We start from the raw sequence: 17,393 nt of genomic DNA on the forward strand, positions 1-17,393 counted from the left end.
ACGTTTAGGATGCCACTAAGTTTCCTCAGTGTTTGCTAGTATAATGGCTTAGTAACAATGAGTTTGAGTGTGCAATGCAGGCAGAGGTGCTGCAAATATCTTTTCACTAGTGGGATAATACAGAAGTCCAACAGCCACGTTTAGGATGCCACTAAGTTTCCTCAGTGTTTGCTAGTATAATGGCTTAGTAACAATGAGTTTGAGTGTGCAATGCAGGCAGACGTGCTGCAAATATCTTTGCACTAGTGGGACAATACAGAAGTCCAACAGCCACGTTTAGGATGCCACTAAGTTTCCTCAGTGTTTGCTAGTATAATGGCTTAGTAACAATGAGTTTGAGTGTGCAATGCAGGCAGACGTGCTGCAAATATCTTTGCACTAGTGGGACTATACAGAAGTCCAATAGCCACGTTTAGGATGCCACTAAGTTTACTCAGTGTTTGCTAGTATAATGGCTTAGTAACAATGAGTTGGAGTGTGCAAAGGGCAGGAGGGTACAGTGGCAGGGTTGTGGGTCTCTGGGTAGAGGAAAGGAAGCCTGCCTTTCTATCCCTCCTAATGGGTTAATGCAGTGAGGAAATCCCTGACCTTAGCTACACAGACGCTGTCATCTTGTGTAGCTGTTAAACTCTTTTTTCAGGACCTGTCACCTATGGCTCTGACCCTGCCGGTATTAGCCCTTAAAAGGACTGATAGAAAGTGCTATCCCTAAGCTATCCAGCGCTGTGTATGGAGCGTATACAGCTGTATCGGCGATAGGAGCTGCGCTAGTGATGTCTGACACCAAGGACGCAGAAGGCGGATAATGGCGTGCTGGAGGAAAATGTCCGGTTTTATAATGCAGGGACATGTGACATGGACATCCTATCACACATGCCGTTGCTTCTCTGGCTAAAAGTCCACTTAGCTGTGTGTGTGTCTGGGATTGGCTGACATGCTGGCCCTCCCCACTACACGCGCGCGCTTAGGGAAGGAAGACAAGGAAAAAAAAACAAAATGGCGATCGCCATTATCCATACAGCATTGATCTGAATGCGCTGTTCCCGCACACTATACTCTGAAATGTCATAATAGTGTGAGTCACAGAGTGACTTACACTATTACAGCGGAAAGCCAGCTAGGAATTAGCTGTTTTTTTTGCTGCTAGAACCGTTCTCGAACGTATCTAGAACTATCGAGCTTTTGCAAAAAAGCTCGAGTTCTAGTTCGATCTAGAACAGCCCCCAAAATCACTCGAGCCTAGAACTGGAGAACCTCGAACCACGAACCGCGCTCAACTCTAGTACTGAGAAACATATGCTTTGGGATATACTGTATACCAGTCATCTTATAAGACTATGTTAACACCTCTGTAATGTGAATTGAAAATAATGTTACTACATCAATTCGGTTTTCTTAAAATGTAATCATTTTCAAGAAACAATTGTTTTGAAAGTTTAGTATGAAAGAAAATGTGCATAAGTCTATATATTTCTATAAATTATTATTTTTTTCCTGTTTTACAGATTGGATAATTTTGATGAACTTGGACCTTTTGATTTTAAAACATCCCCTTCCTGGACAAACAAAAAGTACTTGGGTAGTGTTTTTTTTATAATTATATTTATAGCATTTTTAATCATATCGACATAATTTACAGTATTATAAATGCAAAGCAATTATATACTAAACAAAAATATAAACTTTTGTTTTTGCTCTGCTTTTTCATGAGCTGAACTCAAATACAAGTGCATCTGAATAAATTAGAATATCATCAAAAAGTTAATTCAATAATTCAATACAAAAAGGGAAACGCATATATTACATAGAGTCATTACAAACAGAGTGATCTATTTCAAGTGTTTATTTCTGTTAATGTTGATGATTACGGCTTACAGCCAATGAAAACCCAAAAATAGATCACTCTGTTTGCTATGACTATTTAATATATGTGTATCCCTTTTTGTATAAATTTAATAAATTAACTTTTTGATGATATTCTAATTTATTGAAATGCACCTGTGTGTGTATGTATGTGTATATATATATATATATATATATTTATATATATATATATATATATATATATATATATAAATATATGTATAGTACGGACCAAAAGTTTGGACACACCTTCTCATTCAATGAGTTTTCTTTATATTCATGACTCTGAAAATTGTAGATTCACATTGAAGGCATCAAAACTATGAATTAAAACATGTGGAATGAAATACTTAAAAAAGTGTGAAACAACTGAAAATATGTCTTATATTCTAGGTTCTTCAAAGTAGACACCTTTTGCTGTCATTACTACTTTGCACACTCTTGGCATTCTCTTGATGAGCTTCAAGAGGTAGTCACCGGAAATGGTTTTACGACAGTCTTGAAGGAGTTCCCAGAGATGCTTAGCACTTATTGGCCCTTTTTTCTTCACTCTGCGGTCCAGCTCACCCCAAACAATCTCGATTGGGTTCTGGTCTGGAGACTGTGGAGACCAGGTCATCTGGCGTAGCACCCCATCACTCTCTTTCTTAAGCGGGCTTTACACGCTGCGACATCGCATGAGCGATCTCGTTGGGGTCAAGGAATTTGTGACGCACATCCGGTCGCTTTAGCGATGTCTTTGCGTGTGACACCTATGAGTGATTTTGAATCGTCGCAAAAACATTCAAAATCGCTCATCGGTGACATGGGGGTCCATTCTCCAATATTGCTGCTGATCGGTGTATGAAGTAGTTCGTCGCTCCTGCAGCAGCATACATCGCTATGTGTGACACCGCAGGAACGAGGAACCTCACCTTACCTGAGGCCGCCTACAATGAGGAAGGAAGGAGGTGGGCGGGATGTTACATCCCGCTCATCTCCGCCCCTCTGCTTCTATTGGGCGGCGGTTCAGTGACGCTGCTGTGATGTCGCTGAACGAACCACCCCCTTAGAAAGGAGGCGGTTCGCCGGTCACAGCGACGTAGGCAGGTAAGTAGTGTGACGGGTCCACGCGATGTTGTGCGCCCCGGCCATCAATTTGCCCGTGTCGCACAACCGATGGGGGCGGGTACGCACGCTAGCGATATCGGTCACGATATCGCAGCGTGTAAAGCGGCCTTTAGTCAAAAACCTCTTACACAGCCTGGAGGTGTGTTTGGGGTCATTGTCCTGTTGAAAAATAAATGATGGTCCAACTAAATGCAAACTGGATGGAATAGCATGCCGCCGTAAGATGCTGTGGTAGATGCTGGTTCTGTATGCCTTCAATTTTGAATAAATCCAAAACAGTGTCACCAGCAAAGCACCCGCACACCATCACACCTCCTCCTCCATGCTTCAGGGTGGGAACCAGCCTGTAGAGTCCATCCGTTCACCTTTTCTACAAAGACACGGTGGTTGGATCCAAAGATCTCAAATTTGGACTCATCAGACCAAAGCACAGATTTCCAATGGTATAATGTCCATCCCTTGTGTTCTTTAGCCCAAACGAGTTTCTTCTGCTTGTTGCCTGTCCCTAGCAGTGGTTTCCTAGCAGCTAATTTACCATGAAGGCCTGCTGCACAAAGTCTCCTCTTAACAGTTGTTCTAAAGATGAGAAAGAGTGTCCAAACTTTTGGTCTGTACTGTGTATATGTGTATATATATATATATATATATATATATATATATATATAGTTACATAGTTACATAGTTACTTAGGTTGAAAAAGACCTGGGTCCATCTAGTTCAACCTTCCTCCACCAGTTAAACAGTGTGTGTATATATACAGTTAGGTCCAGAAATATTTGGACAGTGACACAATTTTCGCGAGTTGGGCTCTGCATGCCACCACATTGGATTTGAAATGAAACCTCTACAACAGAATTCAAGTGCAGATTGTAACGTTTAATTTGAAGGTTTGAACAAAAATATCTGATAGAAATTGTAGGAATTGTACACATTTCTTTACAAACACTCCACATTTTAGGAGGTCAAAAGTAATTGGATAAATAAACCAAACCCAAACAAAATATTTTTATTTTCAATATTTTGTTGCGAATCCTTTGGAGGCAATCACTGCCTTAAGTCTGGAACCCATGGACATCACCAAACGCTAGGTTTCCTCCTTCTTAATGCTTTGCCAGGCCTTTACAGCCGCAGCCTTCAGGTCTTGCTTGTTTGTGGGTCTTTCCGTCTTAAGTTTGGATTTGAGCCAGTGAAATGCATGCTCAATTGGGTTAAGATCTGGTGATTGACTTGGCCATTGCAGAATATTCCACTTTTTTGCACTCATGAACTCCTGGGTAGCTTTGGCTGTATGCTTGGGGTCATTGTCCATCTGTACTATGAAGCGCCGTCCGATCAACTTTGCGGCATTTGGCTGAATCTGGGCTGAAAGTATATCCCGGTACACTTCAGAATTCATCCGGCTACTCTTGTCTGCTGTTATGTCATCAATAAACACAAGTGACCTAGTGCCATTGAAAGCCATGCATGCCCATGCCATCACGTTGCCTCCACCATGTTTTACAGAGGATGTGGTGTGCCTTGGATCATGTGCCGTTCCCTTTATTCTCCAAACTTTTTTCTTCCCATCATTCTGGTACAGGTTGATCTTTGTCTCATCTGTCCATAGAATACTTTTCCAGAACTGAGCTGGCTTCATGAGGTGTTTTTCAGCAAATTTAACTCTGGCCTGTCTATTTTTGGAATTGATGAATGGTTTGCATCTAGATGTGAACCCTTTGTATTTACTTTCATGGAGTCTTCTCTTTACTGTTGACTTAGAGACAGATACACCTACTTCACTGAGAGTGTTCTGGACTTCAGTTGATGTTGTGAACGGGTTCTTCTTCACCAAAGAAAGTATGCGGCGATCATCCCCCACTGTTGTCATCCGTGGACGCCCAGGCCTTTTTGAGTTCCCAAGCTCACCAGTCAATTCCTTTTTTCTCAGAATGTACCCGACTGTTGATTTTGCTACTCCAAACATGTCTGCTATCTCTCTGATGGATTTTTTCTTTTTTTTCAGCCTCAGGATGTTCTGCTTCACCTCAATTGAGAGTTCCTTAGACCGCATGTTGTCTGGTCACAGCAACAGCTTCAAAATGCAAAACCACACACCTGTAATCAACCCCAGACCTTTTAACTACTTCATTGATTACAGGTTAACAAGGGAGACACCTTCAGAGTTAATTGCAGCCCTTAGAGTCCCTTGTCCAATTACTTTTGGTCCCTTGAAAAAGAGGAGGCTATGCATTACAGAGCTATGATTCCTAAACCCTTTCTCCGATTTGGATGTGAAAACTCTCATATTGCAGCTGGGAGTGTGCACTTTCAGCCCATATTATATATATAATTGTATTTCTGAACATGTTTTTGTAAACAGCTAAAATAACAAAACTTGTGTCACTGTCCAAATATTTCTGGACCTAACTGTATATATATATATATATATATATATATATATAATTTATATTGTGAGATGTCGATCAACTACTTTGCCAATGGCCGGTATGTACCACAGAAGTGGTGGAGGCCTGAAGGTCCTTTGTGGTACTTGTAGTGTCACTTGTTTGTATTTGTGTTTGTGAACGAGCAAAAATACTCACCTTATCGTTGCTCATTGACACGTCGTTCATTTTCAAAATGTCGGTCCTCCTTCTGTGCTCCAGTTGTTCATCGTTCCCGAGGCAGCACACATCGCTCCGTGTGACACCCCGGGAACGACGAGCACAGCTTACCTGCGTCCCACCGGCAATGCAGAAGGAAGAAGGTGGGCGGGATGTTATGTCCCGCTCATCTCCGCCCCTCCACTTCTATTGGCCGGCCGCTGTGTGACGTCGCTGTGACGCCGAACGTCCCTCCCCTTCATGAAGAGGATGTTCGCCGCCCACAGCGAGGTCATCCGGGAGGTAAGTGCGTGTGACAGGGGGTTAACGACTTTGTGCACCACGGGAAACTAATTGCCCGTGACGCACAAACGACGGGGGTAGGTACGATCACTCATGCTATCGCACAATAGATCATACCGTGTGACGCCGGCCTTAGCGTTCATTTGGTCTGACCACCTACATACCTCGCCATTGGATGGGTTTGACATGTGTCTGACAGGCCCCATGGTTTTTTAACCCTCAACTGGCGAGGTGGGGTTTGCAACACCCCAGGGAAATTTTGTTCAGCTGGCATTCATTGGAAAATACTGGTATGAATCATCAATGTTAATACTTGCGGGTGTCAAAAATTTGGTATACTCATGTGTAATCAATCGCCAATAAGAAAACGATTAAAACAAACGTGATCATTGCATGTTCTGTAAAAATTACAGATTTCTAAACGCTGAAGTATAGGATGCCCCACAACACCAGTTGCGTGACAAAAATCCCACCTCACCAGTTGAGGGTTAATGGAGTCTGTTGTTTGGCACATGGCAGACGATGTGGAATCTGTGAGCAGTATGAGGAGCAACACTGCAAGAGAAGCAACATCTGAGGCTGAGAGAGGTTGCTAATCTCTGAGAGGTAGGAGCCTCTGAATGGAACACAACTTAGGGAATGCAGACTGTGTGGCGTCTGAAGAGGCTGTGTGTGAGAGACCTCTGACAGACTGCAGTCAGCAGGGAAAGTGCTGGGCTATTGAAGGGGTCTCTGCTTGGAATGACTTCACTTCCTGGAGGCACCCCTGGAGGGAGTCTATGTGGATTAGAGACGGCTTCAGTTTCCCCTGATGTCACTGGCTAGGAGGCTAGATGTATGGAACCTGTGGTCACTCTGCACTTAGGGAGCTGGAGTCCTCCTGGGGATCTGGACTGAATGATGTCCATGGATGAGAGCAAGTCACAGTTTCTGGTTGGTGATCTCAGAGAGGCAGTCTTCCTAGGAATCTGTAGGAACCCTGTTCAAGCTCCTGAAAAGCTGATAGAAACATTTGCCGAAGGTAACAGCCTTGAAAGCCGTGTGTGTATATTGGCTGGGTGAGTTATTAATGCGCTAATGTGAGGGACTGTATCCAAATCAATGTGTGCAATCCCTCAGTTAAATGAACTGTAATACTGTGTATATTCCTTTAAGCCGAAGAGGCTTTTGTGTTTAAGTTGCATGTGTGGTTTATGCGGCTTTAAATAAACCAACTGGACTTTTAAATGGAAAAGTGTTCCTGTGTGCTTCAATTATAGCAGCTAAGTGAGTGTCTCCCAATACATTCAGTGAGTGCAGCCTCACAATATATAAAATAATATGTAATAAAACTCTATTAAAGCTAGTTAGTGAGCATACAGTACAATTTTGATCTCTTACAAAATAAAAGTATACATATTAAAAAAACTTTACGGACTTCACTTTTGATCTCACTTTTGAGTCAGATATATATGAAAGTTGAAGTAGTTGCCCAACGTAGCAAGTTATTAGACACAGTGCTGATTAGTGATGGGTGAATAGTGAACTATTTCGGTTTGGATTATTTGTGCCGAATAATTTGTACCATTTGTGTATTTGTCACAAATAACAAACCTAATGCAAGTCAATGGGAAGCTCAAATATTTTTCCAGAGGACCTTGAAAGTAGGTCTGGGAGTGCTGCAAAAATGCAGCAATGGATGGAAAAATGCTGAAACTGAATGGGAACAGCATGGGGAAGATGCCTTGATGAATTTCTGACTCACAGTTGGTTTCTGAGAATAATGTTGTTAGAGTATTATGGGGATTAAAGCAGGAGAATTATACTTACCGAGTTTCTTGAGGTTGTCACACTGCCTCCAGGTCTGATCATTCACCCTTATAAATATTCACTGTTTCTCCAGCCCACCTTCTGTAACAGTGTTGTTGATTGCTTGCACACTCTATGCCAGTGCCCATAATTGGTTGCTCACATGTAAAGTGCCAGAGAAGGGCAGTCGTAGGTGAGGGTTGTAGTCCTTATCCCACCCTAGCACAGTACAGACACAGGTGGCAGATTGGTTTATTGTGTATGGAGTTGGTGTGGAGGTGGTACCTGGAGTCTCAACCGGCTTCTCAGAATCCCGTTCACTTTGTTCAGCATCACACATAGCACTTTCAGTACTCCTTTACCCCTTCTTCCTTCTGTCTTCTCTCTATGCCTGAATCCTCTCTATGCCTGAATACACCACCCGACTCCACTCTGCTACATCTGATCCTGCAGGTCCTTTCTTTGCTTCTCCCTACTCCCTATCTGCCTTGTACCAGGAACCTTCTTATCCTATATCTCTCCTGTGCTGGGGCTATCCTCTCCTTTTAACCCATGCCATCCTATCACTACCTCTAAATTATCTTACACTGAGGGGCCAGGGAACCAGTGACACCTAGTGGAGGCCGGCAAAATTACACAGGGGCAACACATAATACGGTACATTACTAGCACATTTCACTAAAATACATCAATTTATCATAACATCTTCACTTGATCTTCAGGGGCGGCAGCGCACTGGACACCCTCTTACACACACACACACACACACACACACACACACTAGCTGTCTGGGTCTGGAAGTAGAGTGTAAAAAATGGCATAGGATGTCTCCTATTTTAATACCCAGCGCAGATAAATCAGACAGCTGTAGGCTGCAGCCCCAGCTGTGTAAGTTATCTTGTCTGTGTATCAAAATTTAAGGGACCCATGCAATTTGTAAATTATTTTCGTATACCCTCTTTCACTTGTAAAGCGCCGTGGAATAAATGGCGCTATAATAATAAATAATAATTTGATTAAATAAATTTAAAAAATGTTGTGCGGTCCCACGATTTTTGATCCACAGTCAAGATAAAGCAAATAGCTGGGAGCTAATATTCTCAGGTTTGGAAGCCCATGGTTATCGGACCCCCTCCAGCGTAAAATAGCAGTCCATAACTGCCACAGAATTGTCGCATCCATTAAATGCGCCAATCTTGGCGCTTACCTGACTCTTTCCGATTGCCCTACAGTGGCTATTGGGGTAACATTAAGGGTTAATGACACCTGTTATTTGTCAAAAATCACAGCTGTCATCGAAACCGAAGTTCGTAATGGGGAGAAGTCTATGAGACCCCCATTACTAATCGTGTAAGTAAAAAGAAACAAACAAAAAACAGTTAGTCACCTATGACTAAGGACGTTTTTAATGTGTTTGTCCGAAACGCGTAAGATGTCTTGTATGTCTGATGTCATTATATTATGAAATACAGCGGTTTTAAGAATTAGTAATACATTTTTTTTTGTACATAATCGTTTGGTGCTGGATCCATTTTTTCTCTTTTCCTCCTTTTTTCTGTACAGTGTTCCATAAAGGCCAGCTCTAAGGAGTGTATGGCTTATTGTGTTTGTAAGGAGAGATACTCCAGTCTATGTTTGGAAAATCTGGGCTGCCTCTATGATTAATTATTTTCTTGCCCAGAAGGAGAGTTTTGGTGGCAGCCTTATCTTGGCAGGTTTGTTGTGGTACTAAGTTTTTTCCTTTTGATGATAATGGATATGATGATTGGGATATTTTTTTTAGAACCCAACCCCTTGATATGTACTTCTCAACAAGTTTATTTCTCACTTTCTTGGAGATTGCCTTCACTTTCATTGTGTTGTATGGTTAGTGGTGTATCTTGCTTAATGGTGTTGCAGTCTCTGTGGCCATTCAGAAAAAGTTTGTATATACAGACAGAACATGTGTCACTTAGATTATGCCGTGAATGCCAGAAGGTAAGAGATTCATGGGCCTCCCATCTAGACACTAGGTGCCACTGACCTTGACTCTGGACCAGAGTCCCATGAATCAATTTGCTCATCTCTAGTCCCAATTATCCTGGATACAGCAGACAGTGCTAAATTTGGGTCTATGACCTGCAGTCTCGGGCATCTGCTGAATGCCAAATCTGACATCTTCTCCTTCCAGACTATAACGAAATTGTAATTGGGGGTTGATTGAAGATGTGGTTATGTGAGTGATCAAAATTTCCCATGACACGCTATGCATAGTTTGTCCCTCTTTCTATTCTTTCAAAGTTGGGAGATATGTGCTTGTTCATTAGTATTATTGGCAACCAGGAACAGAAGATTGTTGATTTGTTGATTGCAAATCATAGTAGATCCCTCTTTTTTCTGTCCCATTGTGAACACAATGACGCTGCAGAGCTTACTTTTAGTGGTATGTGTACCGCAGGTTAACAAGACTCAGGAGCTAGCTAGGGACAGCACTACTATACTGTAGATAGGTTATAACATGCTAAGTTTGAACAGCCACATTTTGAAGGACATCAAAGTAATATTCCAAGTTTTCGAATCATGTTTCATATTGGTTTTTGCTTTTGAATAAGCTTCTCAAAAACTGTGTGTCAATCTGCCAAATAAGTGACAGTTTGCCATAATTTGCTGAAGGATAATATTCTTTAATGCAGTGATATGAATATACCTGGTTATCAATATTGATAAATTGTTGTTGGGGACCATTTACCCAAATTTGCTCTTGTGTTACAGTAATATTTTTTCAGTGAGCAGTATTATTAATTTCAGGACATGTATACTGATGTTGTAAATGTATTTTCATATCTTTTTTACTGTAGCAAACTTGATTTCCCTGGAGACTACATTTCTTGTTAGCAGCATCATATTTGTTTTGCTTGTGGAGGAATGGATATGGGACTATGGTTGCACAGTAACTGTGATTCACGTCACAGTAACATCACTGGGTAAGTCATACTGAGTTTTACAAAATAATAAGGTCATAACTAAAGCAAAAAGAATTGAAAGAATTTAGGATAATCAACAAACACACTCTCATCATTAAAATTGCAACATCAAGAAGAAAAAAATTAGGAATTATGAAGATCACGGGATCTATAGACATGTTAATGATATGTAAATGTTTAAAAAAATGGAACAAAATGTTCAAAATTCTCGATTTATTCATTATTGAGTATAAGCGCCACATGTAGAAATATACATTCTTACATACCTTCCAATGCTATCAGTTAGGATATTAATGGTTGTCTCCCCTGCTGAATGCTCTTGGACACAGACATCATGAAGATCCACTGCTAATAGCTCCCTTTGCAATTGGCAACCAATGATGTCCCACATGTGCTTGATGGGAGACAAGTCCAGAGACACTGCAGTTCTTGGTAACACAGTTAGGCCAAGCCAGCTGCTCCTGGTAGCATGACCAACTTGTGGTCTGGTGTTGTTTTGAAAAATAGCTTCTGAGTGAGATTGCATGATATTTAGCTATGAGCCAGACTTCAGGACTAGGGATGATCGAATACCTCCAATATTCGGCTTCATGAATATCCGACGAATAAGTCGCCCCTATGCGAATATTCGATGTGCAATGTAAGTTTATGGGAAGCCCGAATAGTTGCTATTCGGGTTTCCCATAGACTTACATTGAGCACCGAATATTCGTGAATAGTCGAATAGTGGTGACCTATTCGGCAAATATTAGCGAAGCCGAAAATTTGAGGTATTCGATCATCCCTGTTCAGGACAGATTGATAGCTGGAAATTGGTCTGGAGATCACATGGGCAATGCCATCAAGAGACCTTCACGAAGGAGCATTACACGAGTGCTACTCCCAGGATTATGGTGTAGTGTGACATATTGAATGATAGCTAGACCACTCTAGTCTTCATTACAGGTTCACAAATAGCTCAGTGTTACATTGATTTTGTCATGGAAACAATTGTTCAGTAATATCTCCTAAATATTTCCTAAATATTTCAGAAGTAATTTTTTCAATGTGACAACATCAAACCACATGTTGCTTGTGCTACTGGGGGTGCCTGTATGGCCTAATTGTGCAACCACCACCTGCAGCATCTTCAAACTTGTCTCCATTTGAGTACATCTGGGACATCATTGGTCAGCAATTTAGTTTATTTGCATTCATAAAAATGTCTGTGCAGCCAGTGATATCAACAATTCCATAACTTTGCCTTCTTGGTGTTGCAATTTCAATGTTGAATAGTGTAAATTATCAATAGCTTTAGATTAAAAGTTATAAAGAGACTCTGAAGGTCCGTTTACTGTTTAGTAATCTATAATCATTCTGCTTTTGCAGCAATGTAAATCAGCTTTCCATTCACTGCCTTCTAATAGCTCTATTATACAGTGGCAAACAAACGTTTGGCCACCCCTGGTAAAAATTACTGACATTGTGAATAAGTAAGCAAGTTGAAGATGAAATGATCTCTAAAAGGCATAAAGTTAAAGATGACACATGTCCTTTGCATTTTAAGCAAAAAAATATATATATTTTCATTGTTTACATTTTAATATTAACAAAAAAGGAAAACTGGCAGATTCAAAAGTTTGGGCACTCTGTATGGTTTGTACCTAGCAGCACCCCCTTTGGCAAGTATCACAGCTTGTAAACGCTTTTTGTAGCAGCCAAGAGTCTTTCAATTCTTGTTTGAGGGATTTTCATATATTCTTCCTTGGAAAAGTCTTTCAGTTCTGTGAGATTTACTGGGTCGTCTTGCATGCACAGCTCTTTTGTGGTCTACATAGCTAGAGAAAAGGACATGACCGCACATCCAAAATTCATAGATAGATCTAATGCTGCTAGGCAAAAATGTATGCATCTGAACATGAGGTTCTTGGTTCAACATTCTGATCAAACTATATGAATGTTACGGTGAGGCTGCCTGATAGGATAATAGATGGGAATAAACTCCTATCAGCAGTCAGAGTCCAGGTGTAAAAGTGCAGCTGATGGCACAAGACCAGACTAAAGCCACTGTCACACACAGTGAGATCGCTAGCGAGATCGCTGAAACGTCACAGGTTTTGTGATGTATCAGCGACCTCGCCAGCGATATCGCTGTGTGTGACAAGCAGCAGCGAGCGGTCCACTGATGCGAGGTCGCTGATCGTGACAAAACGATCAAGACCATTTTTTGCTCCTTAGTCTCCCACTGTGCAGCACGCATCAGCATGTTTGACGGCGGGAGACAAACGAGTGCCGGTTCTGAGTGTGCAGGGAGCCGTCGTTACACGGGTCGCTGGTGGCTGATGGCTGGTTGCTGGTCGCTGTGGAGATCTGTCTGATTGACAGCTCAACAGCAACCATGTAGTGACGTATCAGTGATCCCTGCCAGGTCGGATCACTGTTGGGATCGCTGGTACGTCGCTATGTGTAACGGGACCCTAAGAGTCAGCAGAACACCTAACCTAGGTGTACAGCTATCGTGTTAACTGTCACACGATTGCTATCTGGTAACAGCACCTGAAGCTCTGTTACTTCACAGAGTCAGATAATGAGAGAACCTCTGTTACCTCACAAAGGGTGGTAGAAAACATACCCAGTATGTAGAATGCAATATTAGTGGAGCACTAACCATACTCCACTAGGCAGAGGAGTCAGTGTGTGGTAACTAGAGTTGAGAGCGGTTTGCGGTTCGAGGTTCTCAAGTTCGCGGTTCGAGTTATTTTGGCGGCTGTTCTAGATCGAACTAGAACTCGAGCTTTTTGCTAAAACTCGATAGTTCTAGATACGTTCGAGAACGGTTCTAGCAGCAAAAAGACAAGCTAATTACTAGCTGGCTTTCCGCTGTAATAGTGTAAGTCACTCTGTGACTCACACTATTATGAAATTTCAGTGTATAGTGTGCGGGAACACCGCATTCAGATCACTGCTGTTTGGATAATGGCGATCGCCATTTTTTTTTTTCCTTGTCTTCCTTCGCTAAACGCGCGCGTGTAGTGTGGCGGGCCAGCATGTCAGCCAATCCGAGACACACACACAGCTAAGTGGACTTTTAGCCAGAGAAGCAACGGCATGTGTGATAGGATGTCCATGTCACATTTCCCTGCATTATAAAAACGGACATTTTCCTCCAGCACGCCATTATCTGCCTTCTGCGTCTTGGTGTCAGTCACCGCTGGCGTAGCTCCTGTCTCCGATACTGCTGTGTACGCTCTATACACAGCACTATACAGAATAGGGATAGAAGTTTCTTTCAGCCCTTGTAGGGGCTAATACCGACAGGGTCAGAGCCATAGGTGACAGTCAGGTCCGTGAAAACAGATTTTAACAGCTACACAAGATGACAGCGTCTGTGTAGCTAAGGTCAGGGATTTCCTCGCTGCATTTCCCCATTAGGAGGGATAGAAAGGGAGGCTTCCTTTCCTCTACCCAGACCCACAACCCTGCCACTGTACCCTCCTGCCCTTTGCACACTCAAACTCATTGTTACTAAGCCATTATACTAGCAAACACTGAGGAAACTTAGTGGCATCCTAAAAGTGGCTGTTGGACTTCATTATTGTCCAACTAGTGCAAAGATATTTGCAGCACGTCTGCCTGTATTGCACACTCAAACTCATTGTTACTAAGCCATTATACTAGCAAACACTGAGGAAACTTAGTGGCATCCTAAAAGTGGCTGTTGGACTTCATTATTGTCCCACTAGTGCAAAGATATTTGCAGCACGTCTGCCTGCATTGCACACTCAAGCTCATTGTTACTAAGCCATTATACTAGCAAACACTGAGGAAACTTAGTGTCATCCTAAAAGTGGCTGTTGGACTTCATTATTGTCCCACTAGTGCAAAGATATTTTCAGCACGTCTGCCTGCATTGCACACTCAAGCTCATTGTTACTAAGCCATTATACTAGCAAACACTGAGGAAACTTAGTGGCATCCTAAAAGTGGCTGTTGGACTTCATTATTGTCCCACTAGTGGAAAGATATTTGCAGCACATCTGCCTGCATTGCACACTAAAACTCATTGTTACTAAGCCATTATACTAGCAAACACTGAGGAAACTTAGTGGTATCCTAAAAGTGGCTGTTGTACTCCATTATTGTCCCACTAGTGCAAAGATATTTGCAGCACGTCTGCCTGCATTGCACACTAAAACTCATTGTTACTAAGCCATTATACTAGCAAACACTGAGGAAACTTAGTGGTATCCTAAAAGTGGCTGTTGTAATCCATTATTGTCCCACTAGTGCAAAGATATTTGCAGCACGTCTGCCTGCATTGCACACTCAAACTCATTGTTACTAAGCCATTATACTAGCAAACACTGAGGAAACTTAGTGGCATCCTAAAACGTGGCTGTTGGACTTCATTATTGTCCCACTAGTGCAAAGATATTTGCAGCACGTCTGCCTGCATTGCACACTCAAGCTCATTGTTACTAAGCCATTATACTAGCAAACACTGAGGAAACTTAGTGGCATCCTAAAAGTGGCTGTTGGACTTCATTATAGTCCCACTAGTGCAAAGATATTTGCAGAACGTCTGCCTGCATTGCATACTCAAGCTCATTGTTACTAAGCCATTATACTAGCAAACACTGAGGAAACTTAGTGGCATCCTAAAAGTGGCTGTTGGACTTCATTATTGTCCCACTAGTGCAAAGATATTTGCAGCACATCTGCCTGCATTGCACACTCAAGCTCATTGTTACTAAGCCATTATACTAGCAAACACTGAGTAAACTTAGTGGCATCCTAAAAGTGGCTGTTGGACTTCCATTAGTGTCCCACTGGTGCAAAGCTATTTGCAGCACCTCTGCATTGCACACGCAAGCTCATTGTTACAAAGCCATTATACTAGCAAACTATGCTGCCAGTTTAAGGGCCGTAGTTGCATTGTCAGGGATAATTATTGTTGTTTATTCTGCTGTCAATAAAGCTTGACCACCGCTGCAATCTACACCACCTCTCAATTTTTACTACCACATTTTAAGTGCACAATCTTGTCGCAATCAAAATAAGTGGCAAAATGACAGATGCTGGTAGAAAGGGGAAGAGGCGTGTTGAAAAAGGAAAAAAAGGGTTTGTCCGTGGGGAAGGTGGCAAAGCTCCATTAACATCTGCTGAAGATAGACCATCTTCCAGCAAAAGTAAGATGTCTACTACTTACCGTGGACAATCCGATGTGCTCCCTTTTTTACGGACAAGAACAACTGGAACAAAGGTAGATGATGGCCAAAAAAGGAAAATGCTTGAATGGATCTCAAGTGGTCCAACAAGTGCCCTCTCTGCCAACTCAACTACCGCATCCAAAAAACACCAGTCCTCTGAGTTGTCAGCACAATCACACTTGCATTCTCCCAGCTCTGAAGTCTCCATCCGCCCTACACAGTATGGTGGAACTGAGATGGCTGAGTCTGCAGAGCTGTTCAGTCACACTATAGCCTGGGAATCAGAAGTCTGCTCCCAAGCTACAGTGAGTACAGACCAGGAAATCGTCTGCAGTGATGCCCAGAACCTTTGTGACTCTGATTCAGGCCGTGAGGACCAAGTTTCTGAGCATAATGTTGACCCTTTTTCACAAACTAACACCTGTTGTTATAGACAATGAGGAACATACTGATGACGATGAGACGCAGATACCAGATTGGGATGATAACTTAAATTTTGGGTCAGGGCAAGAAGAGGCTCGGTCTGAGGGTGAGGGGAGTGCAAACACTACAATTGATGAGGAAGTTCTAGATCCCACCTACTGTCAACCCACAGTCAGGCACTCGAGGAGGTCAACAGAGGCGGTGGAGGAGGATGCAACCGACGTCGAAGTTACCTTGCGCCTTCCTGGACAGAGTCGGAGCACTGGTAGCACGTCTACAACTGCATCCTCAGCCACCACTCTGCCTCTGAACACTAGTCGGGGGGGCTCAGCAGGTCGCATGCCCTCTAAGCCTTGCCTAGCCTGGTCCTTTTTTGACATAGCAAAAGATCGCCCAAATTATGTGATCTGTAAAATTTGTCGTGATTCAGTTAGTAGAGGGCAAAACCTCAGCAGTTTGACAACTTCTTCCATGAATCGTCACATGAATAAATATCATATGTCCCAGTGGGAAGCTCACCGTGCTGCAATGCGGCCTAGCGGAGCGAACCATCCACCGCCTGCCCCTTCCAGTGCTTCCGCGCACTCTTCATCTTCTAGGACTGTGGGGACAGCTGTCACACCTGGTTTTCTACGCACAACGTCCACCACTGTAACCGCAACAGGCAGTTTGCTTGGTAGGTCGTCAGTTGGTTTGGAAGGGGAAACAAGTGCGTGTGTACAGCTGTCTCAGACATCGATAGCACCAACGTTGGATGAAGGCAACATCATGTCTACGCCTGCACTTTCCTCACAATCCTGCATTTTTCCAGGGACACCCTACTCAACACCATCTACACACAGCTGCCAGATCTCTGTCCCTCAGATGTGGACAAATAAAAGGCCATTTCCTGCGACCCATGACAAAGCTAAGAGGTTGACTTTATCCCTCTGTAAGCTCTTGGCTACAGAAATGCTGCCTTTCCGCCTGGTGGACACACAGGATTTTAGAGACCTTATGTCTGTCGGTGTCCCCGCGCTACACCAGCATGTCGCACACAACATCATCGCTTCCTTGAGAAACTCTGTGTGTGAACGGGTGCATTTCAACACCGATACTTGGACCAGTAAGCATGGACAGGGACGTTACATGTCACTGACTGGGCACTGGGTAACTATGGTGTTAGATGGTGA

The 17,393-nt window shown here is 42.7% G+C and overlaps 1 protein-coding gene across 1 annotated transcript in view; it reads left to right on the forward strand.

Moving 5' to 3' along the window:
- The window catches only part of TMEM244 (transmembrane protein 244), an 80,401-nt gene that overhangs the window by 47,992 nt on the left and 15,016 nt on the right, over positions 1-17,393 (forward strand). Inside the window, exons 3-4 of the mRNA XM_075338275.1 lie at positions 1,506-1,579; positions 10,484-10,609. Of these exons, the coding sequence (XP_075194390.1) occupies positions 1,506-1,579; positions 10,484-10,609 (200 nt within the window). The remainder of the gene's footprint in view (positions 1-1,505; positions 1,580-10,483; positions 10,610-17,393) is intronic.

Source organism: Anomaloglossus baeobatrachus, chromosome 3 (assembly GCF_048569485.1).
Source record: "Anomaloglossus baeobatrachus isolate aAnoBae1 chromosome 3, aAnoBae1.hap1, whole genome shotgun sequence".
In the NCBI taxonomy this organism is placed as follows: Eukaryota; Metazoa; Chordata; class Amphibia; order Anura; family Aromobatidae; genus Anomaloglossus; species Anomaloglossus baeobatrachus.